The 16415-nt window shown below is 39.8% G+C and overlaps 1 gene segment (V, D, J or C); it reads right to left on the bottom strand.

Annotated features, from left to right (window-relative positions):
- Positions 1-12801: 12801 nt before the first annotated feature.
- On the bottom strand, positions 12802-13964 carry LOC102016315. The segment is given in 2 exon segments: positions 12802-13588; positions 13747-13964. Coding segments are annotated over 2 exon segments (462 nt in total).
- Between the last annotated feature and the right edge of the window lie 2451 nt (positions 13965-16415).

The raw sequence follows: 16415 nt of genomic DNA, 5'->3' as shown, positions 1-16415 counted from the left end.
GATAATAGATTTATTCGGATGACCTGAGCTCAGGAGCTGTGCTCAAGTGACTTGGACTTGCCCAGATGCATTAGTCAGGAATTGGCTAGGAAAACCATTGAGTTAGATCTGTATCTATAGATTGAGTTCCTCCAGAAATAGACTGTAGAAATTTGAGCACAAGAAGTTCATTGGGGAAATGTGGGAATCACAGACAGAGAAGTGGGGAGGTGATATAGGGAATATCAAGTGTTCTCCGATACTCTTAACAACAAACACCCAACTCCACAGCACTTGAGATTATCATCATAATACTTTTTTGTTTGTTTGTTTGTTTTTCTCCGGTACCGGGAACCGAACTCACGACCTTGCACTTGCCAAGCAGGTGCTTTGCCGCTGAGCTAAATCCCCAGCCCCATCATCATAATACTTTTCAAATGCTAAATATGTGAGGAAGTAGGAGTGGTATTATGCTAAGGGTGAGAATTGGTAAGAATATTTTGAAAAGCAATTCGACAATCACAAGTAAATTTTTAAAAGTACAAATCACATAATGGCCAATGCTACTTCCAAGTACATAACACAAAATAAAAAGGAAGGGTATGGAGAGGTAGCTGAAAAGGGGAGGACAGGAAGGGAAAGAGGATGAAAAGAGGAATAACATGATTGCACACATGTACCAAGTCCCCACAAGGCATGTAAACATTATGTACTACCAGCATGTACAAGTAAAGAAAATGATCTAAGAAAATTTTCTGTGTCTACATATAAGAAAATATTTATGATTACATTCTTTGTAGAAATTTTAGAATTAGAAAACTGATAAAATCTTTTGAATAAAGGACTGGTCCTTTGTCCTTCTACTTAAAAAACAGGTTAGCTTCCTATCTCTTCCTCTGGAAAACTATTAAAAGCAGAATTTCAGTTATAGTGTTAGTTAATCCTGCTATCTCAGAAATTACCTTCACTGATAAATTATATCTGGATTGCAAATGAATTAAGAACATTTGATAAGTTCCACAGCTTGGGGACAATGATTTTTGTAAATATCACAGAATATTACAAAATAAAACATATAATTCTGGAAGGATTGAAGACAAAGTAAACGCAAACATGCATTAACCCTGGAATCCTAGCACTACCAATAGAGCACAGCTAAGAAAAATTTCTGAAAGGAACAGAAGACATGGGGCAGATTGATCATTAAACCCAACAGTGTCTTATAAATGAGTAACATTGACCATGGCCAAAACCAAGGCGATTTTTACAGAAATAGAAGTTTTCTTCTCACCCTCTTCAGCTTTTACCTTGGGATAAAAAAGTAACCATCAGGCAAATCAATTTCAGGCAAATCAATTTCGGGAAAAATGAGACTAGAAAAATTAATTGCTTTCCCTCCAGCAAACACAGCTTCCTCGGGGCTGTGATTATTTGTAGCAGCATGAAATCAAACAGGTCCTCAGTATCCACGTTTTCTTGTTTCTATTTCCCTATAGATTTTCCCTTGTATATGAAAAGTTATCAGTTTGAGAATTAAATATCCATGAACAATACTTATTTCAGTAATCAGATAACCATATTTGGTAACAGCCCTTCTCTCCCAAATCCCCTCTGATAAAAGAATAGAAATGTATAGGGGATGATGATTAACCAGAGAAGTGAAAACCTTCCTGAAGAAAAAAGAAAGTAAATAATCTATATAAATATTTCTATAAAATAGAAATACAAATGGCAACAAATACATAGAAAAATGGTCATTATTGTTAGCCATCAGGGAAATACAAATAAAAGCCCCAATGAGATATCATCCCACTCAAGTTAGAATGACTATTATCAAAAAGACCAAAAGAAGATAAATTCTGGTGAGAATGTGGAGAAAAGGAAATTCTTATACACTATTGGTGGGGAGCCATTTTGGAAAGCAGTATGGAGATTCCTCGAAAAGCTCAGAATAGATATACCATATGATCCAAATATCTCATTTCTGAGTATGTAGCCAAAGGAAATGAAATCAGCATACTAAAGATACACAAAGAAAATGTGGTATATACACAAACTGGACTATTCTTGAGCCATAAAGAATGAAAGCAACAAACTGGATGGAATGAGAAGACATTGCGTTTAATGAAGCCAGACACAAAAAAAACAGTATCACATGTTCTTTCTCATATATGGAAACTTTTATTTTATAAAGCCAACAGAATTTTCTAGAGGCTGGGGAAATGGGGGAAATGAGGGATAAAGGAAGTTCTGGTGGTATTCCAGGGCACAATGGAAAGGCTGTGCTTCATGACAATCTGTTGTATATTTCATGAGGATCTAGACAAGGGGACTGTGAAGGCTCCAAACATAAATGACAAGGAGAGGAAATAGTTATTCTAACTTGATCAGTACACACTGTCTACATGTATTACAATGTCACATTACTCCCCATTAATGTTGTTGTGCTTTGGGGTTTTGCAAAGGAGAACACAGGGCACATATTTTATAAGATTATTTATAACAGTCACCCAAAGAATCATATACAAGAGAGTGCAGGAAATCCATCCACACACTAAAGACCAAAGAATCCAGCTGAGGGCCTGGATTCCAGGTTAATATCCTGCATGAGTTTAGCTGAAGACCTAGATCTCATAACAGTACCTCCTACCAGTCTGGCTGGAGGCCTAGAGTCCAAAACAATATCTCATGCAGGCCTGTTTCATGGACCTGCACTGGAAAGGCCCAAAGGTCAGTGGTGGAATCTAGAAAGTCTGTGCCAGTGGGATGAAGGATCTGTGCTAGCAGGCTGAGGGATCTAACACTGGAGCCAGGAAGCAATGCTCAAAATAAGAACCAGAGCTCCCCTGAAAGGTACCAGGGTCCTCCTCAGCAACAGGGAGGTCCCAAGTTCCTTTGATGATCAGGACAGCTAAGTTCTCATCAGAGAAAACAGTGGGACAAGCTTCTTCAGGAGACTCACAGTGCACCATCTTTCCCTCTAGAGTCGGGAAGTGATGCTCAAAGCGAAGATCAGAGCTCCCCCAAAGTGAACCGAAGCCATTCTCAGTGACAAGGTCCCAAGCTTCTTGAAGGAAGAAAACAGCCAAATTCTTCAGGAAAGCCAGCATGACAAGCTCCTCCAAGAGAACCAGCAGGTCCTTACAGCTTCTCTCAGCTACCAACAGCCTCCCTTCTTCTTCTCTAGCTCCACCTCTTATGCTGCTGGCAACAATCCTCAGGTGGGCCTCCCACACTCAGCATAATGCTGGTTAAATTCAGCTGAGTGTTACAAGTTGACTATCAGTTGCCATTACACCACAAATGTGTACTATTATTATGTGTTAATCAATTTTTTTAAGTAATAATAAAATATACAAACCTAAGTGCACACCTCAGCAAATTTTCCCAAGTGAATGCCCTCAGATCACAGTATTTAATAAGAATGTACTCCAGAATTCTTCAGAATATCTTGCAAGTCATTTATCCCCAAAAGGTAACCATTATTCTGATGTGTACCACCTTAAATTGCTCTGGTCTGCTTTGAACCTTGTATTTGTCTAATCATACAGTATCTGTGCTTTTGTGTCTGGTTTCTTCTCTTGAAAAATATGTCTGTGAGATTCATCCAAGTTGTTGAAAGTAGTAGAAGTTTGACCATGTTTCTTCTGTAGTGTTCCATTAGATGGATTTGCTACAATTTGTTCTACTTTGCTAAGCACTTAGGTTTTTCCTCACTATTTATCTATTATGAAGAATATTGATGTGAAAATTCTCTATGTCTTTTTCTTTTCATATTCAAGCTTGGGTTGCATGTGTACTTGGAAGTAATACTGTTGGATCACAAAGAATATATATTTCAACTCAAAGACAGTATCCTGGAGTTATTTTCCTAGTTTACACTCCCACCTACATTGTATGAGTTCTAGTTGTTCTGTGTCATCCTCAATCCTTGATATAAAAAGGAAGCCCTCCAAGATTGCTGTTCTGTCTTATTTTTTGGCTATACTTATCTTTATTAGACAGTAACGGTTTTTAAATTGCTGACTATGTATATTTCATGTAAAATTACTTAATTTAACAACACATAAAGCTGTTTTCTTCCAAAGTACATGCAGTATCACAGGATAAGCCTTCTCAAGCAGAGAAAAATAGGAGAGGAACTGAATGTAGTTAAAATAATTGGATGAACAGGTAGACTGCTTTGTATGCCAAATTCTCCATCAGAAATCAGGAAGATTGAGTATGGTCCTGGAAAACATCTCATAGTTTTAAGAAATCAATGAGCAATATGTGGCAGGATATTTTTGCTTTAAAAACATGTTAATCTCTCAGTGTGAGTCTTTTTAGTAATCAAAACATTATGCTAAGGAATCCTTGCTGCATTTTACCTACTATTAATGCAAAGTGAGATGGTAAAGTTTCCAAATGAAACATGTGGAAGAACTAGAACCAGAACACTAATAAAATTTTATTGGCCTTCTGACACTAACATTTTCCAGAAAGAAAAACGGTAACATGTAGTTTTACATAATTTAAAATTTATAAATTCAAAAATAAAATTAAAATTCAACTTCACAGGAGAAAAATAAATATAGCTAGTGGTGCCCAAATTTCAAGTAAAAGCTCAAGGGTAAGTATGGCTGCTGTTTTCTTTCAAATGGTCATTTTTCTAAAAAATGTAGGTTGTGTCATAAGGAATATCCTGTGCCTTCTATCACCTGAGGCCTGCTGAAACATGGCACATTTCCTCTGTAAATTTAACCTCAGCTGAAGTGTCGAGCAAGGCAAACAGATCGAAGGTAAGCACGGAGTTGTATGAAGGAGTAAAGTGTTCTCTGGTCCACCTTAGCAAGCTGTTCTCCTGAGTAGACTTGCTTTAAATTAGCTGGGCAATGAAAGAAAGTTGCAAAGCGCGTGCAGAGTATTGAGAAGAGGTAATGAGGGCCAAGGACATAGCTCAGTGGCTCAGGGCCTGCCTGGCAGAGAGATGTAACAGCATTGGAACCTTGACATCTTTGGCACACTTCCTACATCCAGCTACATCAAAAATTGCTAACCTGCCACCCATACAATGGTGGGAACTCTGTTGAAGATGCTCATAAATAAGTCAGTTGAAATGTACTCCAACTTCCACCGAAACTGTATCCACATTTTTCCCATCTGTGGAATTTTTTATCTTCTCCACTTGCTTTCTTCCATAAGTGCAGACTTTTACACAGGCATTTGTACACTGAATTAAAATATTGTTTTCACTTTCTGGCTTGAAATCTGTTTTCTTTTGTTCTGCAGCTAAAACATTCTTCATCTATCGGATCATATAATTTAATGTCCTATCAATGCCAGTGTCCAACTTCATTTCCATTTGTTCAATTATTTCTTTTTTTTCTCCTGAAGCCATTCAGATACCTTAGAAGAGAAGCGTATTAGTGGCATGAGGTGATCATTAAGCTGATTGTCAAAAAAGATGCAGAATAGTATTGGTCTGTTGCACAACATCCAAAAAAACAGAGATTTGCATTCCTATAATCCAAGGAAGGAATTATGCAAGTCCTACTGCTAAAGCATAATCAATCTGTTCAATACACAAACCAGGCATTGTGGTACATACCTGCAAATCTCAGTACTCAGGAGGCTGAGACAGGAGCACTGCTGCAAGTTTGAGGCCAGGCTGGACTACACAGTGAGTTCAAGGCCAGTCTGAACTGCATAGTGAAACCTTGTCTCAAAAAGACAAAAAAAAAAAAAAAAATTGCTTTCACTATCTTCCACTTTCTGCCCAACAATAAAAGTTTCAGGACCAGTTTCTAATTTTTCATTAGATGAAAGTTGTCAAACTTTAATTCAAACTTATTAAATCTGTAGATCAATTTTAGCACTGACATATTTATATAATCCAATCTCCCAATAATGTACATAGTATATTTTAAGTTATGAATAAGACTTCTATAAACATTCTGTACAGATCTTTTGAATTTTTTTAAGTTATTTTTCTTGGGAAAATGCCTAAGAATATACTTGCTGGACTATGGGTTGGGTATTTTCAAATGTGATTGTATCATGTCATACTCATCATAACAATGCTTGTTCTAATTACATCTTCACCAAGATTTGGTGATGTCAGTCTTTTTAATTTTAGCAGTACGTATGAACTGTTATCTTATTGTGTTTTTTTGATTGATGTATAATATTTGTACATATGTAAGGGGCACTGTATAATCATTTGACACATGTATACAATGTGTCATGATCAAATCAGGGTGATTATGAGTTCTTCCTCCTGAAACATTTGTCATTGGAAAAGGGAGGGAATCTTCAAACTCTTCTGATTATTTTTAAATATATCAAAATAAAAAGTAAAAAAAGGGGGGCTGGGAATATAATTCAGTATGAAAGCCTGGGTTCAGTCCATGGTATGAGAAAGAGAGAGAGGAAGGAAGGATGAAAGAGAGAGAGAAGGTGGGAGAGAGGGAGAAAGAGAGAAAGAGAAGGAAAGGAAAGGAAAGGAAAGAAGGGAAGGAAAAAGAGAAAAGTAAAGAAAGATGGGGCAAGGTTGAAAAAAAAAAGAAAGAGCAAAGAGAAAAAAGTTGTCAGTGCCTTGAAAATATTTTTCCTCACCTCAGAAGTAATGCCTGAGTATGATCTGGGGGCCCAAACAAAACCGGGCACTGGGCTTCTTTTCCTTGTCAAACACAACAGTCTTTTTCTTGACACTTCTCAAAGTTAGCAGACCATGGGGCACATCCTATGACTCTGAATTAATATTATAAACTGAGAAAATGTCTGTAAGAGAGTGATGATGGCTGTTCCTCTGGATGCGCAGGGCCCACCTGTGGTCTGTTCATGCCTGCTCAGGGAGGGAAGGCCACTGCCAACCAGGGACACTTACTCGGGAGACTTCCACGACACTGTTGCAGTGGGCTGAGCCACTCCTCCAGCCTTATAGCTTCACAATACCCGTTCAGCCTGTGCTAACCTGGGTTCTCCCAGGACACTGAGAATCTATAACCCTTATTCACAGAAAGATATTCTTAGACTTATTTTAAATCATATCCATTTACTCAGTAAAGTTTGTCAATATCATATATAGTATTTTACTTGATCTCTACAATTTTACAGTTGAATAAGGGTTAGGCTTTATTATATGTTTTCCCTCTGGAGACCTGAGCCCTTCACTATGCGGGTTTATCTGGTACCAAGAACCATCTGGCATGTCGTTCTCACCTCTGCCAGTGAGTACTGCAGGACGAGAAGCAGTTCCATGACCACCTCGGTGACAATAAGCCAGTGAAGTGCTTGTCGCCAAATTCAAGAAGCATTCAGCTATCTGCAGTCTTTAGCATGTTTGCATAGGAAGCATGAGTGAAGGGGAAGAAAGTAAACCTTGCTTCAGTCTCTCAAAACCTCTAATTCCAGACATCATTTCCCCTCTGTGTAGCACAGAACTTTCAGGAAACATGAGCTCTGCAAAGCCTTACCTGCCATGCTCACTCCCATACATCCCAATGCCTCCTGATGTATCCCGATGCCTACGAAGTGCTGGCATATTTTAGGAGCTGACAGATGCTCGCTCAGTCATGCAGGAGGCATGAGTGAAAGAAAACAGCTGTTGCAACATTTTTCACAGATGGTCCTAGAGGTGCCCCATTTCTTCCAGCCTGAGTTCCTTGGGAGCAGGGAGCACAGTGTGTGACACTTCTTAGGTCTTTAATAAATGTTTTCAATAAACTGTTAATAGCTAAACTTACTCCAAGCACAGAACATGGCACATGCTGATGGGGGAGCTCAGCATCCACTTTTCGCCCATGGTACCTGCCCAGGTTTATGCTCACATTTGCAGCTCTTCTGTCGGGTGTGGTAGAAGAAAAACTTTATCGGGCCTAAAGGTGCTCTCCACACACACAGCTGGGCCGGCTCCGGTGTCTCCTGAGGAAGAGAAGGGTCGGGCTGGGTAGTCAGAGGAGGCTGCAGAGGATGTGGAGGGCAGCCTGGTAACAGGTATGGCCAGATGACAGCAGCATTTGCCATTCACCTCTCTAGGCACCCCAGCCCACAGCTCCACACAGGGACCCAGCTCAGCCTGCTCAGCCATGCATCCCTCATGTCCCCTGCCCAGCTGCAGGTTTGGGTTAGAGCGCAGGTGCCTAGGGAGCCCTGCATGGCTACCGCACAGAAGTAGGTGGCTGATCCTCAGGCTGCGAGGCTGTGAGGGACAAGCTGCTTCCATCCTTCAGTAACGTGGTTCTCAGTCTTCACTTCTGTCTCATGGCTTCAGCTGAGTACACGGAAGACAGGTGTGGGAGTCCTGGCCCCTCGTCCTGCCTGTACCACTGTGGATGCTCAAAAACGCTGACTGGATAAATGCAACTCATGAAGGCACCATATCCCTCCTGGAGCCCCAGGCCACGAGGCCATTGCCCCACCTGGTTTTCTCCTTTCAGCCCTGTTCAGATGTACAACAGCAGTCACAATATGTAGGCTGTAGTTCAGATGTTTGATTCTAAATCTTCAGCAAAAAGACAGTTGAGTCCGAACTACATCCCTGCCTTTCCCTTGGATTTCAATGCATATCTCCGGGAGGCTCCCAGATCTTAGAAAGCCTCAGCTCACAGCCAAGTGCAGCCAAAATATAAGCACAGCTCCTTGCACCTTCTTCATTCGGATACTTTGTTCTGATAACTGAAATGCTGCCTAAAATCATGTAGCCAAAGAATCTTTCTTTCCTTAGTCTTTTAATACAGTAAAATAGAAGTACTTGCTGTCTGCTCAATCCCACATAAACTACCCTTGCCTAAACTTACTTCCTAGGCACAGGTGCTCATTTACAAAGGGAAAGAAACATTGCCACCTGATGGTCACAAGTAGAATCATTTGAAAAGCACTGTGTACCTCTTAGCAGGAACAGCATGGCAAAGGAAGGCATCCACTCCCATATGGTGGATTTTTAATTTTTTTTTATTTTATAAGTCTCTATAGTGTGGTCACCAAAACTCTCCATTTTTTTGAGAGTTGTGTTAATCTATTCATTGGTGTCTGTCTGAGGGCAAAATGATCACCAATGATTACAGAGCAGGCAGACAAAGGGAAAGAATTGCACAGGGTTCTCTTCAAAATGCAAAAATTTTAGCTGATAAAACTAAAGAAGGAGGAACAGAGATATCTGAATGCTCAAAACAAAACAATAACATAATGGAAAGGCAGACATAAGTATGTCAAAGAACAGAATATTAGAAATGCATCTTAGGAAATGCTCTTTTGTAAGTAACAAGCACCTCTCAATGGCTCAGACATGGAGGTACTGGGGAAAATCCTTAGAGGTAAAAGAATATGATGATGTTATTTTGTCAGCAAAAAATGCAACGATGAAGAAATGTCTCTGACATAGGATCAGGGATCCTATGTCACTGATAATAGCACAAGTCACACAGGAGACAACAGTTCAGTATTTAAGACATCAATAGAGTATTTTCAGACAACAACACATGATTGCATCATGATGGTGATACTTAATACTTAATTATTTATTTAATATTCAATACTTAATTATTTATTGATTGCCTGATGATCTTACAACACTTCTTTTTCAAATATTTGTCTTTGTGTTTCTCAAATGAGAGCGTTCTTCTGTCCAGACAGAACATAAGATAAATGGGACGCACCCTCTGGGAGCACTATTACTACTGGAAGACAAGGTCAACGGATAAATTTTTAAAAGATAGTGTTACACTAAAATTAATCAAGATGTATTATGAAACAGAATAAAAATGATCACTGGAGGGTTTCAAAGTGAGCGGCAGACTGCGTTTCTAGAAGGCCCCTTGGGCTCCTGTGTCCCCATCACCCAGATTTCCTCTTGGGAGGAGGAGGGTCACATTCACTCTCTCTGCCCTGTAGGGCTGCTGCAGGAGAATTTGCGAGAACATCTGACTTACACAGTGCTGCACAACTTGAGGAATAATCCTGATCTTTCCCACTACCCCAGATAAATAAATAAAATAGTGGATAATGAGGAATTCTATAGAAAAATAGGAAAGAAGTATGGGGGAAATTGAGTGAGGAGGGCTGTATTTTAAATAACATGGGCAGACAGAGCTGTGACAGATGCTGTTTCATATTTCAAATGTTATGGAAAAACTTAGAAATAATAGAGATGAGGCCCAAGAATGGTACGTGTGTGATGGACTCGACATTTCAGGTCTGACAGAAAGAGAAATGGGGAGGAAAAACTGAGTTTAAACAAAGTCAACATTTAATCCTGGACGTGTTTAATTCAGGGTGCATCGTGATATACAGCTTTATTTTTAAAGGGTGAACATACACCCTGAAATAAGAGAGAAATGCATCTGCTGTTCATGTTTGCCTACCTATGTCTATAGTGAGGGGAAACACTGCTAAGATACCAACATCATTCAACAGTGAGTGACTATGAATTCGTGCCAGGATTGTGTTCAGTGCTTCACACACAGTACTTCACACATTGATAAAGTTGGTGATCTGTGCATTCCAGGCACTTACTAGCATCATTCCTACATTTCAACTCCCAAAGCATAAAAAAGGACATAGATATACAGATACTGAGCTAGAGCTCAAGCTCAAGATAGGGATAGAGGTTGGATGTGGATATGGATATGGATTTAGAGATAGAGATAGAGGTATGGATATACAGATATAGATAGACATAGTTATAGATATAGATATAGATATAGAGAGTAGATATAGATGGTATAGGTATATGTTGGATAGGAAAGGATCCACGACCTGGGCCTAAAAGCTGAGAAATTTTTTCCTTACAGTGGATGTGATGGTTCAGATCTAAAATATCCCCCAAATTCTCATGTATGTGGAAGGTGATTAGGTCATGGGGGCGGTATTCTCCTCAGTGAATTTACCCGCTGGTGAACACAGTAGCTGTTAGGAGGTGGGATCTGTTTGGATGCAGGTTACCAGAAGTGTGACATGGAAGGGTGTACTACTGTTCCTGCCTCCTCTCCAGCCTCTCTGCTTCTGGATACCCTGGGTTGAGCACCTTTTTCTCTGCTATGAGCCTCTGCCATCCTGTTTCTGCTTTGGAGCCAGCTGACTAGGGACTGTAACCATGAGCCAAAGTAAATCTCTCCTCCTACAAGCTGTGAGTCCTGGGCACTTTCTCCCAGAATGAGGAAAGCTACTAAGACAGTGGTGTAAGAGGGACGGGCTTGAGGGATAGTTGAACAGATCCATGTTTCTGCCAATATGAAACAAAGAGCACCTGGGAAGTAGAGACAATTCCAGGAACCAATGAGCAGTTAGCCACAAGCTTCTATAGCAATGGCGGGGCCCTTGGGAGCAGGAAGAGATCCAGGGGATGAGGCTGAAAATCTAATGAGTAATTCTGATCACAGATAATAAAGGAAGAGCAGGCTTTCACTAATAATGAAAATAATAAGTTCAAAGGCAGTCAAAATATAAATTAGGTTGCATCAACTGTTCTTTGTAAGATGTTTGGAAAAGTAAGCATTTATTTTTGCTAAACATTTGTATCCTCGGGAAAAATATTGTTTGCTTGCATGGCATTAAAAGAATAGCAAACAGCATCATTTATTGGGGACCTGGCCAATATTCCCAACTGCCTGTATGAGGGGTATGGTGAAAGGATGAAAAAGAGACAGAGACAAAGTTACTAATGCATGACAGGGGGGCTGGAACAAATCCCTGAAAATAGGCAAAGACAGACACTCCAAGCTAGCCACTATTTATTGGGTGCAGACAATAATCAAAGGGAATGTTGGATGACTCAGAGAGCGGGCAGGCAGTGATCTTATGCTGATGAGAATATTATGTTGATGAGAATATTATGTTCAGTTGAGAATGGTGGGATGTGCAAAGTGCCCTTACAATGGGAGGTGGGAAGAGATAGCAGGTTAATAAAGAGTTTGTCCTTTCCCCGGGGGAAATTTTTTTTATTAGTACTAGGTTCTCAAGGAACCAGGATGTCTTCTGATGTAATCTTGTCCTGGAGCATCACAGCTTCATGGGACCATTAAGGCCTCAACTGTTACCAGAGACAGATGAAATTATGTTTCCAAATACCATGGCCGGCTGCATGGCATGATACTAGGCCTTAAAGAGCCCTAACCATAATTTAACTATGAAATGATTTTTTCCCAAAAAAATTATATAGAATGGCTCTCAACAATCAATGTCATTACTAAGGAACCAAATCAGGGATCTTATGTCACTGATAATAGCACAAGTCACACGGGAGATGGAAGTATCCAAACAATTCAGGCACAGTTTGGACAGCAGTAAAAGACTTAAAAGACTCCATCACAGCTCCATCTAAGGTCTTGACATGGGTGGGAGAACATTGTACCGGAAAACATCCTTGCCCCTGGTTTGCAATTAATTCCAAAACTATACTGACCTCCTTGTCTTCATCTGGCACAGTTTTAATAAACCCAGTATGGTCCATGATAAAAATAAAAACTACAATTTACAATGTTGGAAACACACAATTTTTCCTTTAAATTAATGCAAAAATAGAAAAATTAAGGGACAAGTAAAAAGACTCAGCACCTCAAGTAAGGAAAGAGAGCAGAGAAACAGCACGGGTTGATGAAACAGGTTATTCTACAACAACGCAAATACAAAACATCTTATATTCATAAAACCACTTACCTGTGTAAAGGGAAACATTTGAGCTTTGTCTTTCAGTACACATATAAGGAGATGATTAGAGGAGAAAAAAAGAGGGACTTGCAAAATCACTCATAAAATTAAAAAATAGACTTTATAAGAGTTGAAAAATGTGAAACCCTCAGGTTAGGTTATAAAAAATTAGATAGAAGAAAATCAAAGTATTAGTCCTAATTTTAAGAACATTTTAATGAAGAGAGACTATGTTACATTAGCCATGATTTATCTATACCACAAGACTGGAAAACATTTGAAAGTTTTACTGGTTTTTCCTATACCATCAGCTAATAATGATATTATCAGAACCAGCTAGTAACGCAGTTATTAAAAGATAAAAGCCTTTCAGTTGAAAAGACTGTTGCCTGACACTGATACCGGATGTCCTGGGAAGAAAAGAAATCTGAATGTCACATGAAAGTCAACCCTAGAGATGTGACATCTACCTAACACATCTGGCTCTCAAAGAGAGCTCATTGAAAAAGTCCTAATACTTATTTGGTCTTTTTTAAAACAGAAATTGACCTTGTCTCAGTATGTTTTAAAGATCATATATTAAAAACATAATACAGGAAAATGCTGATCTCAAAGGTGGAAACAACAGACTGTGCATGCAGCCCCAGCCCCGGGTTTGTGCACAGGCCGCAGGTGCCTTGGGAGCTCTGTGTGCTCACAGCACAGAAGTAGGTGGCTGCGTCTCCAGGACGGGCAGCTGAGATGTTCAGGGAGAGATGTTTGTCTTTCTTATTCAAAGAGACAGTGAATCTTCTGTCTTGTTTGTTGTCCATATTTCCAAAAATATGTATGAGCAATTGGAGACCTGTGCCAGGCTCTTGTTTATACCAGTAGAAGTAGGAGAAAGCACCGTTTGTGTAAGTGCAGTCGATAACAGAGCTATCTCCCTCCAAGACGCTTAGGGAAGAAGGACGCTGCTCCACCTGCCCTCCTCCAACCACACCTGAGCAAAAGGAAAAGTCAGACAATCATCAGTCATCATTCTCCAGATTTTGAAATTTTTCCTACATTAATTTCAGACAGTCCGGGAAAGGCCAGACTTGTCCTCAGACTTATGAAGAATATTACTAAGCACCTCATTTCCAAAACCTCCCAACTCACGGTGCAGCTGCAGCCACAGGCACAGGAACAAAGGGCCGGTCAGTGTCTTCATTGCCCTCTGCAGTCGGGCGGCAACCTTTAGCCAGGAGAGCTGCTTCTACTGTCGGGTTTTTTCTCTTCCTTTCCTCTAAAGCACAGCGATTTTTTAAGCTGTCTACACGGGCACCTGCTTGGTCTGTAGCCCGTTCTTGAAGAAATCAACCATACATTCTGCATCAGCAGAGATGCGCTGCCATCTTGTGGCCAGATCCCCAACTGCTAAGTCAACTCTTCCGGTTCTCTTATCCCCTGTGAGTTGGTGATACATGAAAGGGTAGAAGGTTGAATAAAATTAAGTCCCAAATATCTTCCAATCAAAAATCATGTCGGCTAGCAGAAAGAAGACATAGTAAAATGCAGAGTTCGGAGTTGTATTTTGTCATCTCAGCATACGACTGACTTATTTTAGATAAATTTAAAATGTTAGGTTTTCCATGTTTATGCAACAGGATTAGTGCTATGATAGAGTCTGCTAAGCCACTGAAAGTAAAGTCCCTCTTCTCCATTCTCCTCCTTGTTTTAAAATCGGCCAGAGAATCAATCAGCCAAATCAACCATGAAGGAAAACTCCTTCTTCAAGTGACATTTAAGCACAAAGATTAGAGTAAAGGACAGAGGTTCAGTGGATGTGTCAGGCACGGACTATATCAGGCTCTGCTCCTCCAAGGCTGGTCTTGTGCCTGACCTTGCCACTCCCAGGAAATGGACAATGCAGGGATCAAAGCGCAATACTCCTTAAGTAAAGGTTAAGACAGAGAATAGAGAATAGAAGGGAGAAACTCTTCCATGAGTGAGTAATGTTAGTCCACCCAATGGAATAAGTTAGCCTTTAAATTGTGATGGGAGCTCAGATAAGCTCTGAAATCTTTTCCTATGAAGAACAGACTGTCTCAAGGCTTGGATATTGGCTTACTTGAGGTTAGGGTTACATTATTACTAAATCATACTGTGTAATAGAATTTTCCCACCTGTGCCTGGACCACTGCTAACTCAGATTTGAGACCCATGGACTTTTTCCAGGATTTTCTTGTCTGTGGCTCAAACCATTGTGTAGATATTCTCCTTTGATAAAGTCCTTTGGTCCCTTAAATTCCCTCCCATGTCCTTTCTCATTTGGTTTAGTTCTTGGATCTTCCTCATCCATTGCAGCAGGAGTGGCTCTAGGCGAGGCTAAAGTCAGTGTCTATGACCGGCATAGGATTCAGCCATAAAAAAGCATCTGTTAAAGTCCCCTCCTGGTGATTTGAGCTGATAGAGCTCCAGGCTATTTAGAAAATTAATGTATTTCCTCATCTGTATGGTACTCATATATCTCAAGGCTATGGTTATACAAAATCACTTCCCAAATATAGAAAGTATGTACATATGATAGAAATATGTACACTTACATACATAAAATGTAGCTGTTTAAATCTTACATTTAAAATGTTTTATTCTTTCACTCTTTCTTCATAGAATATAACTCCCAAAACTGTCATTGTGATATTTCTTGTTTGCATTTTTCGTGTACACTTCTTGACACTGGAGGTCAATATTTGAGTATAAAATACAGAATTGAAGACATTTGAATGTGATCTAACATGGTACACAGTTCTACATGTTTATTACAGTCCTAGAATAAACATTCCTGGGACAAATGTTCATCCTTGTGACTTTTCATTAACTCCTACCTCCTTATCAAAAACAGTGCTGTGGAATTGCTCTGTTTTCTCATACTGGCATTGACCTCACTGTGCATAAGTAATATTCACTTTGTTTGTAATTTTCTGCACATTTTTTCCTGTGGTCATTGTTGTCTTTCAGTCTGTGTGTGATACTCCATGTGTTTATAAATATGGGATACTGAGTAGAGTTTTTCATTACTGATATGAAGGAGAAAGTACATCTCTGTGTTGAGGACAGTGATAAACACTTGGCTGCCCTTGGTGGAGGCGAGGAGGGAATGCTGATTAGGTGCTCAGCAAGAGAAAGTTTAGAAACATTGGTTATCTCTAAAAGAAAAAAATCTAACTTAAAGTTCAAATGTGTCATTCCAGTTACATAACCATCAAATATCACGTAAAACATACAAAGAACGGGAATTACAATGAGCTGCAATGTCTGCTCTTATAAGGAGTGAATGGATCTGTGACCATTTAAAGCCACTGTCAAATCGATTGGCTTGGGAGCTACTGAGGAAATTAATACAGCACATTTTTCAGTGTGTCTGGGTGTGTCATGGAGGTCAGACTCTGAGGTCTACATCTGGTACCTGGCACCTTCTCTGGCACTGTTCCCCTGTGTTCTTCCCCTTCCTTGAACTGAGCATCTTTACACTGCCACTTTCACCATGAGCAGACCATACACGGAATCCCCTGAAACCATGAGCCAAGTTAAACCTCCTGTCCTTTACGTCGTGTTAGGTACTGTGTATCCTGGCAGTGGGAAAGCTGTCTAATACAGGATCTTAACTAAATGTAATGTAAAAGAGGTTGAGGCAGGAGGATAATTGCAAGTTCAAGGCTGGCCTGAACTACATATCGAGACTCTGTCTCAAAACAAACAAGCCATAAAGAAAAGTGAGGAGTTATCCCCAATTTAAAGCTGTGGATAAATTTGTACAAAATTTATATTGAGATGTTAAGGCCTTC

This window comes from Chinchilla lanigera, unplaced genomic scaffold, assembly GCF_000276665.1.
Source record: "Chinchilla lanigera isolate Chin_1 unplaced genomic scaffold, ChiLan1.0 scaffold00149, whole genome shotgun sequence".
Lineage (NCBI taxonomy): Eukaryota > Metazoa > Chordata > Mammalia > Rodentia > Chinchillidae > Chinchilla > Chinchilla lanigera.
The sequence above is the reverse complement of the archived record's forward strand: the minus strand, read 5'-3'. Positions and strand labels throughout refer to the sequence as shown.